Source organism: Sceloporus occidentalis, unplaced genomic scaffold, assembly GCF_023333645.1.
Source record: "Sceloporus occidentalis isolate IW3139 unplaced genomic scaffold, rSceOcc1.0.p SCAF_320, whole genome shotgun sequence".
Lineage (NCBI taxonomy): Eukaryota > Metazoa > Chordata > Lepidosauria > Squamata > Phrynosomatidae > Sceloporus > Sceloporus occidentalis.
Genome location: NW_028317300.1, coordinates 595,076 through 616,240, shown reverse-complemented (window position 1 = coordinate 616,240; position 21,165 = coordinate 595,076). Strand labels below are relative to the sequence as shown.

Genomic DNA, 21,165 nt, shown 5'->3' with positions numbered 1-21,165 from the left:
TTAGAACCGCAGCATCCTAGAGCTTGCGATACCGTTACATCTTTATTTTCATGAAAGTCGGATTTTTGGCTGCTTTGTTAACGTCTGTATATAAACTGACTTACTGCTTGTTTTTGTGCTCCAGGATGGATAAAGGACATTAGGAAGAATTCAAAGAGCACAAAGATTGGTGAGTGTAAGCAATACATGAGTGAGCTGCTTTCTAATGCACGGAGAGGAAAGTTTGTTCATGCAAATGCCATGCGTCCTTAAAATAAAAATCAGCACCCAGTAAGTCCAGTCGCAGAGATCTCCTGCATCATCCAAGTGTTTGTCCTGTCCTTGCAGTGCCGCGCATACTGTTTGATGGGTGGTCTTACCAAGACTTTGAAAGCTTGTTCAGCAGTGAGGATGAAGTTGAGGAACTCGCCAGTGTCCTGGTGCAGTCTGCCAAGGTACGTTTTGGTATCCAGGTTTATTACCACACAGAACCCCCAAATTTAAAAAGCAATAACTTGTTATGAATCTCGTATAATGGAGATATGAATGTGTGGTGTGAGTAATGCATTATGCCTAATTTATTGTGCAGTTTAGTAAAGGAGTTTTTGCTATCAAGCTGGAACTGGAAAACACAACTCTCATGATGCCCAATCAGCAACTTAAAAAGGCACTGTATCTGCTTATCACCATGAATATTATAGTTCTACCCCAGCCAGAGATATACTTTTAGTAGTTGGTGGTCTCATGAGTTTTGTGTTATTTGGTTGTGAAAAGAGCCCAGAGTATTCCTGCCTTGATAGTCGTCAATATACTTCTGTTTCCCTCAGGTTTAGACAAATATCATCCATTGTTTGTGGACCACAACTACCTTTAGCACGTGTGTGATGGCTGCTGATGAGTGATGGTGCTGAATGTTACAAATTCTTGGCATAAAGAATGTCTATGTTTATGAGGTTTGCAGTGGTGCAGTTGCTTAAGCAAATCTAGAAATGTCCCTGCTGATTGTCACCACATTGACCTAGAATGTCTCTTTATGCGTGTCTTCTCTGTCCTGCCTCCCCCTAAACAGAGTAGGTATTGACAGCGCTCTTGCTGGATAACTTGAAATCTTGTCCTAATGAGATTCATTTGAGGAACTGGCAAAGCCATACTGTGATCAATACTAATTACTAACCAACCTGTAATATCTTTAGGATGAGCGCTTTGATGGCTTTGTGGTGGAAGTTTGGAGTCAACTGGGTGGGCACAAAAGACAGTGAGTATAACATTGTTAATACCTCTTATTAGGCATCGTGTTTCACCTCTTCACACCCCCCAGGGCATTCTATTGCATTAGAATCGAGCAAATACAGTATTTTTGTGATGTTGTGATGATGTAACTTCCAAAAGCCATACAATAAACTTTTGCAGAATACGACCGTGCCGCTAACGTTTTGAGGGATTTACACGTTTTTAACTTGTTTAAGGCTTTTATGAGATCAAGATTTTTGTATGGGATGCATGAAAATCAACCCATCTGCAAAAGATTTTCCCTAAAAAAAAAAATACGAACCACACATTGATATTGTTGTATTTTATTATGTATCCTTAAACTTGTAGCTAAAAAAACTAAAATGCCGCAGCCTTTCCTGCCGCTGATGAGTCAGCATCAGGGAAGCGCTTACTTTGAAGTCAGCAGGAGCACTTTTTGTACATGCATATAAATGGGGATCTTGCTTGACTCCCTGGAACTCTTGGCAAGGCAGCGCTAAAACTTCTTTATCTTTCTAATTTCATTTGAAAGAAGCCAGAATGCCGGGGACAATCCTGGGATAGAAAATAAGCAGCTAATAATATGGAAACCATTTATAAGTAGTATCATGCCGGTTCTCACATACCATGTTTCCAGGCTTCCAAAGTTAAAAATCAAAAGCTGATTCCCTCCTCAGCTTCTCATAGTTATATGTTCTTGCTCCAGATGTAAACTAACATGTTCTCCATGCAGTAGTGTCGCTGCCCTCAAAGAGATTTTATTTGCCCTCGCAAAAGGATTTACACAATCTGGCTCCTTTTTACAATAATTTGGAATCAATAAAGTAAAGTTATATTTACTTTATTTACCTATTTTGAAATGTTTATCATATGAAATACCTTTTAAAAGTGTATTTCACTTTCCATTTGTAGCACAAAAAGTCAAATTTGGATATTTCTTATAGATCTTTTTTTAAATTGCTAAAATCCATTCAATTGCTTGCAAGTTCGTGAGTTGAAGGGTAAGCAACAAGATTACATGGTCCATTTATCAAGCCTTTGCTTTACACTTTGGGTTTTAATAATTTTTTTTCTACAGAGTAATCATCACTATTTTCCCACTGAAAACGGTAAGCACCTTATTGCACCCTTAAGACCATAGAATGTTAATATATTTCAGGGCAGTCACTCACAGAATAGCACCAGGGTCGTCTTTCTTTACTTTAAAAGGACACTCCAGCCCTCAAATGCACGTTAATGCATATTGAAGCTGTGTGGCCCCTTTAAATGTCTGGATGAATGCATCTCGCTGCACATTATGTTTTCGCGTCTAGTCATGCAGCCACAGCTCTGCTACATTCAGGGGTCTATTTGGATCTCAGTGTGTAAAGTCTCCCCTTTGATTTAAATGACAGCCCTTTAATACCACTGATTAGCTGCTTAAGCTATCAATCAGTGACAGGAATTCTCCCTTTGATTTCATTGGAAAGTTGTACCTCCACTGATTGACAGCTTAAGCAACCAGTCATTGGCTCAAATTTCAGACCATAGTGGATGAAAAAAGACTTTGTACTGTGGCTTTAACCCCTTCACGACAATTGACGTGCCAGGCAAGTCACGGAAAAACATCAATTGATGTGTCTGGCACCCAGAAGCAGTTGTACCTATTTAAGAGATCTGATTTGTTGATGTAAATTGAACCGACCAGCTTCAAAGATCTCTTAAATTAGGATATGTGGACAGAATTTTTAACACTTACAATTTGAAAAATGCACACTTCCCAAATGTGGCCTTTTAGTCCCCAAACAACCCTACAAACCCATGCATGGGGGTATCATTGTACTTATGAGATGTTGCTGAACACATATTGGCATGTTACCCATTCATCCAGTAGAGCATGTGTGAGTTCAGGCCCTGATGTTGGGTGAAATATCCCGGCTCACTGTATACTTTTCTGCTTCTGATTTCAAACTGCCTTTGTGTATGTGGCATGGCTGGGCTGGAATGCACTGCATCGAAGACATGCCTTCCTCAACTTAAAGGGGCAGTCCAGCCATCTTATTATCTAGTACTTCAGTCTTCTGAACAGAATGTTCTGATGTAGGGCTGCAACAACTAATCGATAATGAAAATCGATGGCAATGAATTTAATTATCGATTAGGTGAATCGACTTCATCGAATATAAGATCTATGAAGGAGCACCAGCGTGATATGACCTTCCGGTGCTTCACCATAGAAGCTCTGGCGGAAGTACCGGCCAGCATTGACGGAGGTTGTCTATGCGCATTGAGCAATGTTCGCCGGCTGCCAGAGAGGAGGGTCCCCACGCAGCGCTGCAGGAGATCTGGATCAGCTTTTCCGGTGGGCGTCTGCGCAGACAACCTCTGATACTGCCTGCACTTTCACTGGGGCTTCTATGACTGAGCACCAGAAGGTCACGTGGGGGTCGAGTGGCAAGCCTGTGCTCAAATGTGCATAAGTGGGGGAGGGGGCAGGTTGGGAAATAAAAACAAGAAATTACCGTATTGGCTCGAATATAGGCCGCACTTTTTCCCCCCACTTTAAGTCTTTAAAGTGGGGGTGCGGCCTATATTCGGGGTCTAGCGCCCGACGCCCGGGACATGGAGTCCCGGGCGCCGGGCAGACAGCGGGGTTAGGATACAGATCCCCCGCAGCGGTGCAGGGGACCTGCGGGGGGGGTGCCGGCACGGGAGGTTGTCTAAGCGCATCGTGCGGACCGTCCGCACAATGCGTTTTACCTCTGCCCCCCCCCCCCCCCCCCGACTTACCGGAGCAGACTCCCGGGTGTCTTGCGGGGCCGGCGGGGGACATCTACGCAATACATCCAGTGCCGGCACCGGAAGTTGTATACGCGTATTGCGTAGATGTCCCCCGCCGGCCCCGCAAGACACCCGGGAGTCTGCTCCGGTAAGTCGGGGGGGGGCAGAGGAGGACAGTGGCAGCATATCTCGGGGGGGGGGGGACAGTGATAGCATTTCTCGGGGAGGGAGGAGGACAGTGGCAGCATATCTCGGGGGGGGGGCAGTGATAGCATTTCTCGGGGAGGGAGGAGGACAGTGGCCGCATATCTCGGGGGGGGGGACAGTGATAGCATTTCTCGGGGAGGGAGGAGGACAGTGGCAGCATATCTCGGGGGGGGGGGGAGGACAGTGATAGCATTTCTCGGGGAGGGAGGAGGACAGTGGCAGCATATCTCGGGGGGGGGACAGTGATAGCATTTCTCGGGGAGGGAGGAGGACAGTGGCAGCATATCTCGGGGGGGAGGAGGACAGTGGTAGCATATCTCGGGGGGAGGAGGACAGTGGTAGCATATCTCGGGGGGGAGGACAGTGGCAGCATATCTCGGGGGGGGGAGACAGTGGTAGCATATCTCGGGGAGGGGGACAGAGTGGCAGCATTTTTTTTTTGGTGCTTTTTTAAAGAAAAAAACTTTTTCTTTAAAAAAGCACCAAACTTTTAGGGTGCGGCCTATATCCGAGCCAATACGGTAATTTTTCTTGTTTTTTTTTCTGCTGTTTTTAACATCCAGTATGTTCATTAAATTATTTTAAATGAAAAATGTACATTTATTTTTTTATCAGATTAATCAATTAATCGAAAAAATAATCGTCCAGCTAATCGATTATGAAAATCGTTAGTTGCAGCCCGATTCTGATGTCATTCCTGGAATCTGTTGGAGCCACTCTCCCAGCTTAGGAGTCACAGCCCCGGGTGCTCCTATGGCCACTGGTACCACTTTGGCCTTCACTCACTACATCTTCTCTAGTTCTTCTTTTAGGCCCTGGTACTTCTTAAGCTTCTCACACTCCATCTTCCTGATGCTTCTGTCACTTGGCACTGCTACATTTATCACCACCGCTGCCTTTCCGTCCTTGTCTACTACCACGATGTAGGGTTGATTGGCCAGTACCTCCTTGTCTGTCTGGATCTGGAAGTCCCACAGGATCTTAGCCCTGCTATTCTCCACAACCTTCTGTGGAATCTCCAGTTTAGACTTGGGAGGGTTTAGCCTAAACTCTGTGCAGATGTTCGTATACACGATGCCAGGTACCCCAAGTAGGACACGTACACACACAGAAAGTTTTCTGGGTGCAATGGAGTTGGTAAGTAAACCCGTTGTCACTCCAAGCCTTAACTGAAATATATCCTGTGCTTACCACCTGTGTCACACATTGGACATATGGATATGTAAATGAGCATATGACACTGTCTATATTTAACTCCCACATCACTGCAGACATTTGTCCTAGTTTTTGTAATCCAATTTAAAGCCTGGAAAAGTGTTCCATTCAAAACTGCTTTAGGGGATACTCCAGCCATTATATGCACTTTATTGAATATACATTTATATGTTATCCTTTTAATATTGTCTTGTGATCCTTAGAAATGCATGTATTTCCCTCGCTCCAGGGCTTGCAGCTTAATTATAGCATATTGGTTACAAAATATTTTACCAATACGCAGTTAATTAGTAGGGCCGTAAGGGACAGTAGACAAAAACGAATGTCTATTTTTGAATGGTTTTGACCCCTTTGAAAATGAAGACGCTTTATGAATCAGTGGCACTGTAGGTTGTAGTATGAAACAATATAGATGAACTAATATAATTTACCTTGTATCTTGGTACATTTATTTAAGCATAATATATTATAGTACAGATATAACTTAGCAGTAGGTCAGTTTGGAGACCAGTCTAGATTATAAACGTATTTCTGTGTTGAGTGCTTTGACTGCGCCTTGAGATTGTAGTAATGGGAATGTACGTTACTTGAGCCCATCAACAAAGCAGTATTTTGAATTTCTTCTTCCATATACAGCTCTGTTGGAACAATGAAAGTGCTGGTCAAAATTAGTTAATAGAATTTTAAAGACTTTTTAGCATTGCTTGAAAACATTTCGGCACCCTGATTTATTACTCTGGCGTATATTCAGTAAACAGTGTGTTTCAACTGGCCAACTTGGTTTTGATGGACAAAACCCAGTGAGCTTCTCCTGCAAGAAGGTCACATTTCATAATGCACATAGCATTCAGGAAATCTCCTCGCTTTATGCAGGGACCACACAAGCCTTCTGTCAGGGGGGAGTTCATCTAGGTTGTCCATTTATAATATATAGTGTAATCAGAGAGTAGAAATGTTAATCACAAAAACAATTAAAGGTGATGATTGCAACAGGTGATATACAATGCTTCACACGTTACACACGTGACATAACGTGATAAACTCTAATGCAAACTCATGGATTAGTGAATACACCGGTCAGCTATTAACATATAACCAGTACATGTGACGTAAATATATATATATAAAGAATAGTGTTCGTTCCTGACAGTTCAATGTCACTTTTAGGTAACTTGAAATTACCCAGTGATGGAATTTGATCAATAACCTGTTTTGACGTACACGTTCACTGCAGTCCTGGGTGAGAACACGCAAATTAGCTTTCTATACAGTTACGAAATCCCTGAGCATTTAAATCTTTAAGAATCCTCTTAAACGCTCCTGCAATTTGCAATTACTCTGTACTTATCCCAGGTTACAACTGCTTAGCCATATATAACAGAATGGCTGGTGATTTCCATGTGATTCTCATTTATATCACTAAGTGTCAGTGTTGCTATAACTCTCACTCACATTAAGCAAGCTCCCTGAGGCATGAGGTTGGGATAGTAACCCAAGTTTAATACCACTCTGGTTTAGCTAGGTTGCAATGTCTGCGGTGCACGTGACGGTTTCATTATCTGATTGTGTGATCTCTCTACTTTAAAGAATAGTTTTCAGAGGTCTTTTGCATCTCACATAATGTGTTTTACAAAGACAAGAGTCAGGTCTTACTCTTAACATGTACCCCTCTGCCTTAGCATGGTATACACTTTATTAAAAGCAGGTGGGTTCGACCCATGGCTTTTTCTTGTTCATGGCTGACCTAGAGTCAAAGGTCTTGCAGGTAAAAGGCGGGCGAAAGGTTTCAGACTCAAATCTTTACACTATATGGAAATGGAAATATTGGGAGTTGGGATTATGAATGCTTGAGAACTGCTGGTATAAAGTCATCAGAGTTGTTGCTTCACAAAAGTTGGCTAGCCAAGGGTCACATCTGACTCCAGGTAGATTGCCCATCCGGTTTCTAATATCTTTGTAAAAGATTAGATAAAAGCACTTAAAGGAAATGTAAATAAATAAAATACATTGAACAAATGTTCAAGATTTTTTCGAAGCTCCTATTGTTCTACTACTGGCACCCATCAATATGCGTTATTTTAATTGAATTGCCGTATCGGCTCGGATATAGGCCGCCCCCGTGTATAGGCTGCACCCTAAAAGTTTGGTGCTTTTTTAAAGAAAAAAAATTTACGCAATACGCGTACACAACATCCGGTGCCGGGACTCAGCGGATGTGCCGGCACCGGAAGTTGTATACACGTATTGCGTAGGTGTCCCCCGCCTGCCCCGCAAGACACCCGGGAGTCTGCTCTGGTAAAAGGTGCCGGTGAACGTCTGCACGATGCGCTTAGACAATCTCCCGTGCCAGCACTTCCCCCATGGGAAGTGCTGGCAGGGGAGGATGTCTGAGCGTATCAGAGAGTAGGATGCAGGTCCCCTGCACCGCTGCGGGAGATCTGTATCCTAACCCCGCTGCCTGCAGTTCCGGGCGTCGGGCGCTAGACCCCGAATAAAGACTTAAAGTGGGGGGGGGGAAAGTACGGCCTATATTCGAGCCAATACGGTATCAAAATCGAATAAATCAATTATTTTAATTGAAATGAATCTGTCTTGTGAGGCTGTCTGGTAGATAAACCAGTGACTAATTTCTAAACCAGAAACGAGACGGTGGGACGCTGTATGCAGTATAGACAACACTGTAAATAAAATAAACATGGGGAAAAGGGCATTTCTTTTGAAAAGCAGTATTCAGTAATTCCATTTCTTAGGCCAAATGGTACAAGAAGCCCAGGCTTCAGCTTTTATAGCTAAAAACACAGGTTATTGGTGACATTACAGTACACCACGGGTTGCTTTTTGTTTATACCTGAGATTAGAAACATTACTTTCCAGACAACCTTTTAAGCAGCTTCTGCTGAACAGTGGAAATGCAGAAAGGAAGGATAAACACAGGTTTGGTGAACTTTATAGTGACGCTTATTCTTAAATGTGTGTTAAACTGTTCCATAGCGATAACTGGATTTATTTTGTGAATTATTTTATTGTAAAGTACAGTTATTTGTTAAAATAATTATATTGTGGAGTATTGCCCCCTCCTAGACTACATCAGGACCCCGTACAGTTCAGGGATTTTTTATTTCCTCACTTGCATTGTCACTTTAATCAGTTTGTTTTCTAACTGACCTGTCAGTGACTAAAGAGCACTGAAAGCAGGAATGCTTAATTATTAATATACTAGAGTAACAAAAGACCACCCCTGTCTCATTTTTCTCTTTCCCCCATTGAAATCAGTTAGCAGTAACCAATTGCAGCCTGGCTACATCTGTTTCCATTGGTTTTAGGGGAGTGTTACAGAGCATGTACAGGAAGTATACTTAAGTATGCTTCCTGCTTTCAGTAGAAGCAATAAATTACCTCTTGGATCTTTGGTTACATTTTGTCAATGTACATCAGTTGATGAGATCCATTTTGCAGTCTGTAATATGCACAGTGTTACCAACTGCTGAATGAATTAAAATGATGGCATACATTTCAGATCGAGCTCTCCATGAAAGATAACGTTTAGACATACATTAGGCTTTACTGATATGTAACCTGTTAAGATATAGGAACAAAATACTGTATAACAGAAAAGGATAAGTTCTTCTAAGTTAAGGACATTCAATTAAGAACTTCATACTTGTATGTAATTGTCATTGATTTTGTTTTGATTTTTGTCCTATCTGTAGTTCATACATTCACTGACAACGATAATCTTGTTATCATGACACCTGTCAGTGGCTTCAATATATTAGGCATCAAGTGAATATTTGGTCCTCAAAGTTGATTTGTTAGAAGCAGGAACAATGGGCAAAAGTAGGGATCTGAGCGACTTTGACAAATAGTGATGGGTCAGAACCTTTCCAAAAGTGCAGTTCTTGTGTGGTGTTTCCGGCCTGCAGTGGTCAGTACCTATCAAAAGTGGTTCAAGGAAGGAAAATCGGTGAACCAGTGACAGACTCATGGGCAGCCAAGGCTCATTAATGGGGGCGAAAGCTGGCTTGTGTGGTCAAATCCAATAGACAATACTGCAGCTCAAATTACTGAAACAGTTAATGCTGGTTCTAATAGGTGTCAGAACAAACATTGCATTGGCCTCCAAATTCCCCAGATTTCATCCAGTCGAGCAACTGTAGGATATGCTGGACAAAAAAGTCTGATCCATGGAGACCCCACCTCGCAACCTTCAGGACCTAAAGAACCTGCTGCTAATGTCTTGGTGCCAGATACCACAGCATACCATCAGAGGTCTAGTGGAGTCCATGCCTCGACGAATCAGGGCTGTTTTGGCGGCAAAAGGGGGACCAACACAATATTAGGCAGGTGGCCATAATGGTATGGCTGATCAGTGTGCCTCATATCTAAAAATACTGTATTGATTAGCCTCTTATCGAGAAAAAAATAAAATCTTTAGTGGGTTTTTGGGGTACCACTAAGCGCACAAAACTCTTTTTTTTTTTTCTTTATTTTTACTTTGTAAGGGGAGTCACCATGCTGTTGCTGTTGGGGTAAGGGCCAAGTATTTGTGTACAACCTCCATAATTGCAGAAAAAATATTTTTATTGTTCTTATGCCTAAATCTGTGTCCATTTTTCCAAGCTTCACAATTGCAGTAAGGATGGGATTGAAGGATGTAATCTCTGATTAGTGGACCACAGCGATAACTCATGTAATGTGACCCCTGTGATTAGTGAATCAGAGCTATCGATTGATACAGAATGACACTTACAGTTCCCATTGGACTGCCTCAGTTCCAGCGCCCTGCACTGGGGATCTGCCAAGTGTCCCACTTAAAGGCATGACATTCCATACCATCATAATGGAGTTAATGTGACCCAAAAATTATGATGGTAAGGAACATCACTGTGGATGTCTGAAATTCTCCCCCAAATAATAATATTCATGTGACACAAAAACAGGCACTAATTGGCATAGCAGGTAACCTCCCAGGGCTGGCTGCCAGGAGATGCCCCTTTCCATCTCCTTATGAGAGGCAAACATGTAGAGTGGGCATCATAAGAGGACAGGGCTATCTGTGCAAAGGGCCTAGCCCCAGTAAGACTTTAAGATGGTGGTGGGTAGGTGGGAAGTGGAAGTGACTACATACCGCTAACCTACACGCAGATTGAAGATGCTGGGTTAAACCCAGTAAGTTGCCAGCTTCGCCCATAGGCTGTTTCCATAGAAACAGAAAAAACATTGAGAGAAAAGAAAAAAAAAACATTTGCTTAACATACCAGAATGCAATTTATATTTTGTCTAAAAGAGAACAAACTCACTTAAGAGTCTGTGACATTTTTCTTAAGGACGTCTATATTTTGCACAGGTGCTACAATTAAAGTGAGCAGTGATTGCAGCACCTGTGTAATTACAGGTATAGCAGTAGCGCATGCAATGCGAGACCTCAAGAAATGGAGCATGAGAACCCCGAGGAGGTATGATTCATGGCGGTAATCAGTGCCAACACCTTGATTCTCTTTACTAATTTTACGGCTATTGCAATCTCAAAGCATTATGCATTTCTCCTTTTGGTTTTAATCCCATGATCGGTATGAATATGTTATACTCATTTTTACCTGCTGGTTGGTGTTTTATTTTAAAAAATATATAGTGTATCCTAAGATCTTTGCATCTTACTCTTTATAAAAAATTTTTAACAAAAACTATGTAAACTGAGGGTATTCTTCTTGGGAAATGTTCCCGAACAAAAGGTTTTTTTCATCAATAGGTAGAAGAAATTCTAAGTACAATTACAAACAAAAATATATTGGAAAAAATCAAAGTCTGAATCGTAATTGAAGAAACGTATACAAAAAAGGCTTTGGTCACTTGTGTAGGAAGACACCTAGTCTTGAATGGGTTAACAGATTAATGTGTGCACTTCTTGTCAGTTTGATCCTGTGTCATTTATTGTAGTGTAGTTGTGTCTGAACTACACAAAATCCTTCATCCCTTGGAACTTAGCGCTGTTAGCTTTATAGATGGGGTCTGCCCCCGGGGTTATCTTTCATTGCCTTGTCAGCGCAGGTTGCAGGTGCCTGCCGCTCACCTCTCATACATCAAGGTCTGGGAGAAGTGTCGGAGTCCGACTGAGTCTGTCACCCGCTCACTTATCCAGCCTGCTGCTTGAAATGCTTCATACGTCCGCAAGTCTCCTGGGAGTCCAGCTTACATTTTCTTTTCAAACACACCATTTGTCTTAAGCTTTATAAAGGTTAATGGGAATAACTGCATCTGCCTTTTGTGTAACAAGGTGGGGGAGCCTGTAACTTATTGGAAAGGCAGCTGCCCTCATCTGAAGGCAGTCTCATTCATTTAGGGCAGTCTGACTCATTACAGGTGAATTTCCTTGGGGACTCGTGCAGCTGGGGGATCGCTGTTTTGTTTTAGTAATTATGCAGGAGACACTGAATTCCTAGCGCTTTTTGAAATTCCTGATTTGTGTCCTATATGCAACAGCTTTATCGAGTATGTATGTGTGCGTTGGTATACGTGTGTATGTTTTTGAGGACAATTTTATGATTCCTTGAGTTGCATACATTACAACTTACTCATGCGAAATGGGTTGATACCACACAGGAGCCTGTGGTGTCCCACGTGATGAGTGGTTTTATATATCCCATCCTCATCGCCATGGATTGTAGCCAAGGATGGGAGGAAAGCCAAAGCTGGCCTTACATAAAGCATAGTCGTAGCAAGAGTTCTTGAGAGCCCACAAAGTAATTTCACTATGTATTATGCAGAACCAGTTCATCCGTTCTTACATGGAAACATAGAATTTGATGGTAGTTAAGAACCATTTGGCCCATCTGTGAACTCATTATTCCTATAAAGACTTAAACTTTAATCAATTCTTGGTCTCTTCTTAGATCCTGGATAGTCATACGGTTACCCCATGTTTAAATCCCCTGGCCGTATTAGCCTCTACCACTTCTGCTTCCAACAGGTACTCCTTATAGTTGGCCTATAATATATACATATATATATTGCAGTTAAAATGTTTAGCTGTCCTGGAACTCATAGTTTAGTGAATGCAGGTAATGTTATCTTCCAACCATGACACGTAGTATAAAAGGCTATTACTGCCAATATCCCAAAAAAATAATAATGAGCAAGGAGTTAAAAATGACTCTTCAGTCCTCTCTTAGATGGAACATGTATTCTTTGTAATGCATGTAATTGGTTGGCCTTGGACTAAAGCAAGATGTTCCCCTTCAGCCTGGTGTACAGTTAAAGGTAAGGGAAACTAGTGCATTAGTGCCTGTTAAAAGCTGGCAGGGTATAAATGGTTAGGGTGGACAATAAATGTTTATGCACCTGGTGTAGTTAATGCAGTTCTTGCCCTGATGCTTGGCATTTAACTCTGTTTTGATGGATGTTCTTTGCCCCCCCGCAGGGAGCTGGTTCACTTGCTGACACATGTTGGAGAGGCTCTTCACCTTGCTAAGCTACAATTCATCCTGGTTATTCCCCCAGCAGTTGCACCAGGGTAAGTAAAACAATGAATATCAGAGGTCACTGATACCTTCACGTAATTCCTATCATGTTTATTACTTTTTTTATTTATAAAAAGTTCATTTCCAAGAAAGAAAAAAGTTAAATCCCTTACTAGCATTGAAAAATTCAGACAAAAGGGATTAAAGGGGCAATTTAGTGTCCTGACATCCCCATTATAGAAGAATGCTTATAGTTAGTATTAAGAAACAAGGTATTTATGAGTGCCTTGATTTCCCCATACTACTCGGTACTAAATGTCAGCTTCAAAATGTTTTTTTTGTAAGGGTGAGGTTAACAGTGGTTAGTAGCACATTTGCCACTTAAATGAGGAAGGTGTCTATATTGATCCCCAAGGAAATATTGCTGTGCCCTCTTTAGGCATTTCCCCATTCACATCTGGGACCTTGTAACACTAACGAGTCACATGACCCCGGGGAGGGGAAATGGCTAATTGGACCCAATTTGGACATTTTCACTTAGGGGTGTACTCACATTTGTTGCCAAGCTTTAGACATTAATGGCTGTGTGTTGAGTTATTTTGAGGGGACAGCAAATTTACATTTACATTGTAGCAGAGTGTCATTTCTTCAGTGTTGTCACATGAAAAGATATAATAAAATATTTACAAAAATGTGAGGGGTGTACTCGCTTTTGTGAGATACTGTATATGCCAGGCCAGGGGAGGGCTGGCAGCCCAAGGCCTGGGGGGAAAGTCTAGTCAACTGGCCCATTGTGCCACCAAAGCGGCTGCGAGTGACATTGAAAGCGGCTGTCGTGCGGCAGTCACTCCACCGGCGCCTAATGAAATCAAAGCGACCGGTGTGCACGCACCGCCCGATGGCTGTGCCTCAGCTCATCATCCCACCCCTTTTAAGACGTGGGACAAAAAGCTGAGGCACAGCCATTGGGTCTGACTGCCGCATGAGGCAGGGGCGTACCGAGAGTATTTGGCACCTGTGGCATATACTGTATGTAGCACCCCCCCCACACACACACTTTAAAACTGCATAGTTTCTATGGTTAGGCAAACATTGACAGGGGTACAGCATAACTATTATATACTGAGGCACACATTGACGTCAATGCATGCCTATCACTATACATTGAGCCAGACACTGACAATACTCCACTACAACCCCTATCACCATATACTAAGCCAAACATTGATGTGGTGTAGGCCTACCACGTCAGTGACTGGCTTAGTATATAGTAGGGATGCACCGAAATGAAAATTCTGGACCTAAACTGAAAATTCAGCATTCACTTGGCCAAAACCAAAAAAAAAAAAACCCAAAAACTTTAAAATACTTTATTAAAAGTAACTCACCAAAATTAGACTAAAAAAAAATCAACAATATTAATTAAATTATATATATATATATATATATATATAAAATTAACAGCAATCACACTCCTATCATGCCTAGGCAGCCAGTATATGCTGAAATCTGGGCATGAAAGGAATGTGATTACAGGCTCCCTATGCCATGCTATCACCCAAGACTTACACATCCATGCTATCTGAAACCCTCATTCACAAACATTCAGCATAACACCCATCACTCTCACACACTATCCCCCCGGCCCAGCCCGCCCCTGTGCCAGGCAGTGTGCATATACAATATCAGACGCTGTGTTTCATGGCTGAATGCTATCTGTTTCACAATGAACATCAAATAAATCATGGCATTACTCTAAAGCTCTTTATGAATGATGTACAAATATGTGTGATGTATACACCTGCCTCTCTTCCCAGTGAATGCTGTTCTCTTGTGTACTGCTTATCAGTAATAACCCTATAAAAATCCCTGACCCATAACAACGTCCTAGCGGTGCCTCCTAATTACGCTATCCAACAATCCCCTTCAGGCTATTGGTAACAGCCTGGAAAATCCATTATTTTGCTTTTTTTACCGTTAATAACCCAATTCTGTATTTTCTGTCGGCTTTTCAATTTTCCCCCTAACTCATTCGCTTCCACAATAGCAGTAAACTGGCTCTATTCTAACTCATAATCCACTGCAAAGGCAACGTAACTTTACAATGTGGAGGCTGATTAGAATAAAAGTAGCCCATCTAATCTACTTATTCTCATGTGAAAAAATAATTGGGGATATTTGTGAATACTCCAACTACTTTGGTTAATGTCACCCTTTCTGTAAAAGAGTCACATTTGACATGTTAACCCTTCAAGGTGCAGCGATGTTCGTTGATCTTCTTGTTTGTTTTACTGATCTGGGTCGTTAATGAAATCCATGAACTGTTCACTCCCAGGCTTCTTTCATTTTGCTTTTATGGGGGATCTTGGTGTTACAAGCAAAACAGGACAACATTAGTCAATCTTATAGAAAATGCATAGTTAGGAAAAATAAGTGAAGGGATTCAGATAGACTGAGCGTATTAAATGAAATCCTAAACACAGAGTAAACTTTCAATAATTACACCCACGTCTCTGGATGAGTCACCATATTAGCTGTTTACAAAAGGTTGACATTTATAGAGATGGGCCCACAATACTCATTAGTGTCGGTTTTCTAAATATATATAAATTGATGCCAGAGATACTTTGGGGCACAATTTCAAATCAAATTGTTCCATATGTGTTTACAACTGTCTGCCGTCTTTGATGTCATCCATCTTAGTTTATATCAATGTTGTCCTTCTGCCCCATAAATATTTTTCATCATAAACTTTAGAGCTATGCATCCACTGCATAGTTCCATTAATTCATGCAGATAATTTTAGTTGAATGCGTTCCTACATATGCTTACTGTTTTATGTTTGCTTGGAAAACTGGTTTATTTGAATATAGTTACTACTGCTACCTACTCACCTCATTTAGACTTGACTTTTTGTGTCATTCCTGTATTTACTCTGTAAAGGCCCACTGGACATGATAATCTTTAACTTTGTATGTACTCCTATTTCAAGTAGAATTGCGTGTATTGAGATTATTATCTGTTATGAATGTTTGTTATTGGTATTATTATTCCTATTAATATTATTATTTTATTATTATAAAAAAATTAAATGACTATGCAAACCTCTGACATCATCAAGAAATTAGTGTCTAGGATGAGTTGTTGAATCCTCACAGTCAGAAGTATTGGTTCTTTAACCCCTTAATGACAATTGCCGGTTCTGGCACGGCACGTAAAAACAAGTCGATTACGACAAATGACGTGCCAGAACCGGCTCGTCTTTAAACGGGTGCAGAAAGCGATCTACCCAAACGGCGTTGCTGTAATGCCTCGACCTCAAGGCATTCAGCAACGCCACGATCGGCACCATGTCTGACCCCTCCCTGGGGCGTCAACGCCCGTTTTAAAAGCGTTTAGGAGGCGATCAACGATCACCTCCTAAACTTAAATGGTGTCGCTGGAATGCCTCGATCACTTACCTCTGGATGGGCTGTGACCGCTCCGGGAAGCGGTCACAGCCGCCGCTACCGGCGATCTTCACCATCAGCAAGATGGCGCCGGCCCGGGAAAAAAAATAATAAATATGAAAAAGTTCGCTAGACGGTCTCCAGACCCTCTAGAGAACTCTGGCTCCACTTGCAGGTTGAATACAGGTACTGCATTCAACCATGCAAGTCAATGGAGCCCAGCTTTCTAATCACAGTGTGATTAGTAAAAATAAATTAAAAAATAAAATAAAATAAATAATAATTAGAAAAAAATAGTAAAAAAAACAGTAAAATGTAAAAATAATTTCCCATTGATGTCACTATCAGGGGAACCTTCAAGTTGAATAAAATTTGTAATTTTTTTTTTTTTAAAAAAGGCAAAAAAAAATAAATATATATATAAAATTAGCACATTAGCTTAAAACAATTCTCATATGGAAAGAGTTAAAATACTGGCATATTAAATGCCCATGGGGTGTCTACTTTTAAAAAATGTATGATTTTATGGGGTAAATTGAACTGGCCGGGTTCAACAAGGTCCCAATTAACACGGGGGGAAGGATGGCCACACATCTAATTTCCAATTAGAAAAATGCACACGTACCAAATGTGGCCTTTTAGTTCCCCCCAAAAATGACAAACCCATGCATGTGGGGTATCACTGTACTCAGGAGATGTTGCTGAACACATATTGGGGTGTCGTGTGACAGCGGCATATACCAGGAGCTGTAAATTCATACATAACATAGGTGTGTGGGGGAAAAATACACACAAAAGAATACTACCACAAAGTTTGACAAAGACTGGTGGTAGATATGGTGCATGGAAAGAGTTAAAATACTAGCATTTGAAATACCCTGGGGTGTCTAGTTTTCAAAAATATATGGTTTTGTTGGGCACACTGAAATGGCCCGGCTCAAAGATGTGCCAAATAGGGCATGGGCAGTGGATCCCCAAATGCCAAAGTTCAACATTGAAAAATGCGCATGTCCCAAATGTGGCCCTTTTGCACCCAAACAGCCAGGCAAAATCATTCATGTGAGGTATCGCTGTACTCATGAGATGTTGCTGAACACATATTGGGTTGTGACATATACCAGAACCTGTTTATTCATACCTGAAGTAAAATGTGTGTGAAAAAACAAATGCAAAAAAAATTACTACCATAAAGTTTGACAAAGGCTGATGGTAGAATTAGTGCTTGGAAAGGGTTAAAATACTAGCATTTGTACTTGTACTTATTGCCCCATAATGTGTAGAAAAAAGCAAAAAAACATAAAAACATTGGGTATTTCTAAACTCAGGACAAATAGTAGAATCTATTTAGCAGGTTTTTTCATTACCTTTTATAGATGAGTAAAAGATTTTTCAACTAAAAGTTAGAAACAGTCATTTTTTTCTAATTTTTTCACCGAATTTTATACTTTTTTTAATAGTAAATAATATGATACAATCAAAACAATGTCATCTAAAGAAAGCGCTTCTTGTCCTGAAAAAAACAATATATAATGTGTGTGGGTTCAGTAAACGGTAAAGAAGAAAATTACAGCTAAACACGAGCACCGCAGAAATGTTAAAACGGCCATTGTCACGAAGGGTACAAAAAGTAAAATCAGCCTTTGTCACGAAGGGGTTAAAAGGGTAGTAATCACTTGTTTCATTCTGCCTCACCGTTTTACCCTTTTTCACCCAATTGCAACATGTGTCCCACTTTTAAAAGAATATATTGTGGGTAAAACTAAACTCTCGATATGTTTGGCTAGCATTCGAACCTTTTTTTTTATATGCACCTTATATAAACCTTTTTCTTGAAATAATACAGTAATTTAAAATTCTCCATGCTAATGGTGGCCGAGTCTCTACTTTAGTTAGAGTACATAAGAGCTTGGAATTACCAGAAGGGGAAGTGCTGCATGATGAATGCCTGAGTTATTGAGATGGTTTTTTGAAAATCACTATGACCACCATCTTTATTATGCCCTTGAGAAAATGTTCTACCAGAGTTATTTCTGTGAAATGGAAAAGGCATTCAATGATTTTACAATGCTGCACAAACAAGGGAATTAATGGAAGATTTACTTTTATTTTCTGCCTACACAGCACTGAAACAAGTGTTAGAAAATCGTAGTAAAGTTGTTAGAAAGCTGACTGTGTATTATCTCTCCGGCCGATTATCCAGTCCTCAATAATTCAAATATATGTGCTTTCCTGAGAAAAACAGCACTTTTTGGCAGACATGAGTGAATACGCCTCTGCCCTTTACAAATATGCCTGTAGTTCTTTTAAGGGATTTTTGTAATGCTGACGCCAACTGTCTTTAGAAAAAAAAATTACACTGATGGATATATTTTCTATTCACTAAATAGTAGTTTTATGAAACATACCAAATATATATAGTTGATAGTCTGCAACATTGATATATTTGAAAAAATGTCACTGTACAATGACTGTCCAAGAGAGATTTCTACTCTATAAAATATTAAGCCTAAACCTCATTACAAGAGCTTTGCAGTGCTGATTAGTATTTAGCAATGGAAACCAAATGGTTCTAATAACAGTTCTTATGAAACGCACTACTTGACAGGTGATAATGATATTCTTAATACAGTTATCTTTATTGAAGCAAGGATTCTTGTCCACACCTACCAACTCTTTCTTCTCATTTCTCATATTTATATATATACACACACACACACAACACTTATTATGTTCAATTGCTTGTTAACACAAATAGCTAATCCGCCAATCACATGGCAACAACTCAATGCATTTAGGCATGTAGATGTAGTCAAGACAACTTGCTGAAGTTCATACTGAGCATCAGAATGGGTTAGAAAGGGCATTTAAGTGACTTTGAACTTGGCAAGATTGTTGGTGCCAGACAGGCTGGTCTGAGTATTTCAGAAACTGCTGATCTACTGGGATTTTCACGCACAACCATCTCGAGGGTTTACAGAGAATGGTCCAAAAAGAGAAAATATCCAGTGAGCGGCAGTTGTGTGGATGAAAATGCCTTGTTAATGTTAGAGGTCAGAGGAGAATGGGCAGACTGGTTTTGAGATGACAGAAAGGCAAGAGTAACTCAAATAACCACTTGTTATGACCAAGGTATGCCGAATACCATCTCTGAACGCACAACACGTCAAACCTTGAAGCAGATGGGCTACAGCAGCAGAAGAATCCCGTGAGCAAAGAACAGGAATCTGAGGCTACAATTCGCACAGGCTCACCATAATTAGACAATGGAAGACTGGAAGAACATTGCCTGGTCTGATGAGTCTCGATTCCAGCTGCGACATTCAGATGGGACAACATGAAAGTATGTATCCATCCTGGCTTGTATCAACGTTCAGGGTGCTGGTGGTGGTGTAAAGGTGTAGGGGACATTTTGTTGGCACACTTTGTACCAATTGAGCATCGTTTAAACGTGACAACCTACTTGAGTATTGTTGCTGACCTTGTCCAAGGTTTAGGCTTTAATGGCTGTGTGTTGAGTTATTTTGAGGGGACAGTAATTGTACACTGTTATACAGGCTGTACACTCACTACTTTACATTGTAGCAGAGTGTCATTTCTTCAGTGTTGTCACATGAAAAGATATATTTACAAAAATGTGAGGGGTGTACTCACTTTTGTGAGATACTGGTATATTTACAGTGTATGTGTGTATGTATGTATGTGTATGTATGTATATATATATATATATATATATATATATATATATATATATATATATATATATATATATATATATATATATATATATATATTATTTATTTGTATGGCTTTGCTTCTATAGAGGTTTTACATGGTGGTTAATAAGTCAACCACAAAGTCATGTACAGCATCTCCGCATGTGTCGGTGACCAGTTTCCACTGTTCCAAGTGGCGTTATATAATTACCTCTTTGTGTGAATTCAATTCTTAAGCAATTTGTAAAAAGAAAACCAGTTAAAAAATGTAAATTGGGCACTTCTGTTGACCAGTTTGCATCATGCTTAGAGCTCAGTAGTCTTTTCTTTCTTTCTTTATGGTATTATTATTTTCTTTTCATGTGATGGACTCTTCTGCCACCAAATTTGGGATTTAAATGGTGCCAACAAACTCCGGTAATCGTACGATTGCAAAACCTGCTGGTCCATTCTCTCACTCTTTTTCATTTTATGTGCAGTGGTTGGTGAGAATTAATGGAAGCATATGCCAATAACCTTTAGCAGTGCACCTGCCCTCCCTTACCTCTCCTCAGTCCAGGGAGATGAAATATCTGCAAGTGTATTTGATCGTCTTCTTTTCTTCAGTCAGATTAGAACTCTTCCAGTTCACTTGTTGAAAGTCAGGGCTTTGGAAACTGATTCCTCTCTCGTCTCGTCTCTTCTCTTCATGTTGGCTAGCGGGAGACCTTGCAGTTATTTTGCTTTTCTTTTGTAAGCTTCTGCAGTAGAGGAAGGACATCTTAGGACCTTTGTTCTTCGCAGACATATAAAATAAAACTGTTAATCAAATAGCCAATGTATAATTTCTGAATCTCTGTTTTTTAGTTAAAGTCCTATGTATATTACACAATTCTCCTTCTATTAGTACTTCTGTTTGTAGCTCTAAACTGAGAACTTTCCAGGGTAGGCTACCTGGTACTCTTCATCTAGTGGGAGGAGATGCTTTGCTTAGGGACAGGTCTGGCCACTCTTAAAGTTGGGATAGCTGTTATATACCTGTACATACATATATACTTACAGATGCCGACAGGCCCTTTACAGTAACATCATGGCTCAACTTTAGAAGAAGCTGTGGTCGCAGTGGGCAAATCCTTAACTACCAGCAATGGCGTT

The 21,165-nt window shown here is 40.6% G+C and overlaps 1 protein-coding gene across 1 annotated transcript in view; it reads left to right on the top strand.

Moving 5' to 3' along the window:
- The window catches only part of LOC149274815 (chitinase domain-containing protein 1), a 122,844-nt gene that overhangs the window by 7,529 nt on the left and 94,150 nt on the right, over window positions 1-21,165 (top strand). Inside the window, exons 4-7 of the mRNA XM_089505248.1 lie at window positions 125-169; window positions 328-434; window positions 1,173-1,234; window positions 12,830-12,922. Of these exons, the coding sequence (XP_089361374.1) occupies window positions 125-169; window positions 328-434; window positions 1,173-1,234; window positions 12,830-12,922 (307 nt within the window). The remainder of the gene's footprint in view (window positions 1-124; window positions 170-327; window positions 435-1,172; window positions 1,235-12,829; window positions 12,923-21,165) is intronic.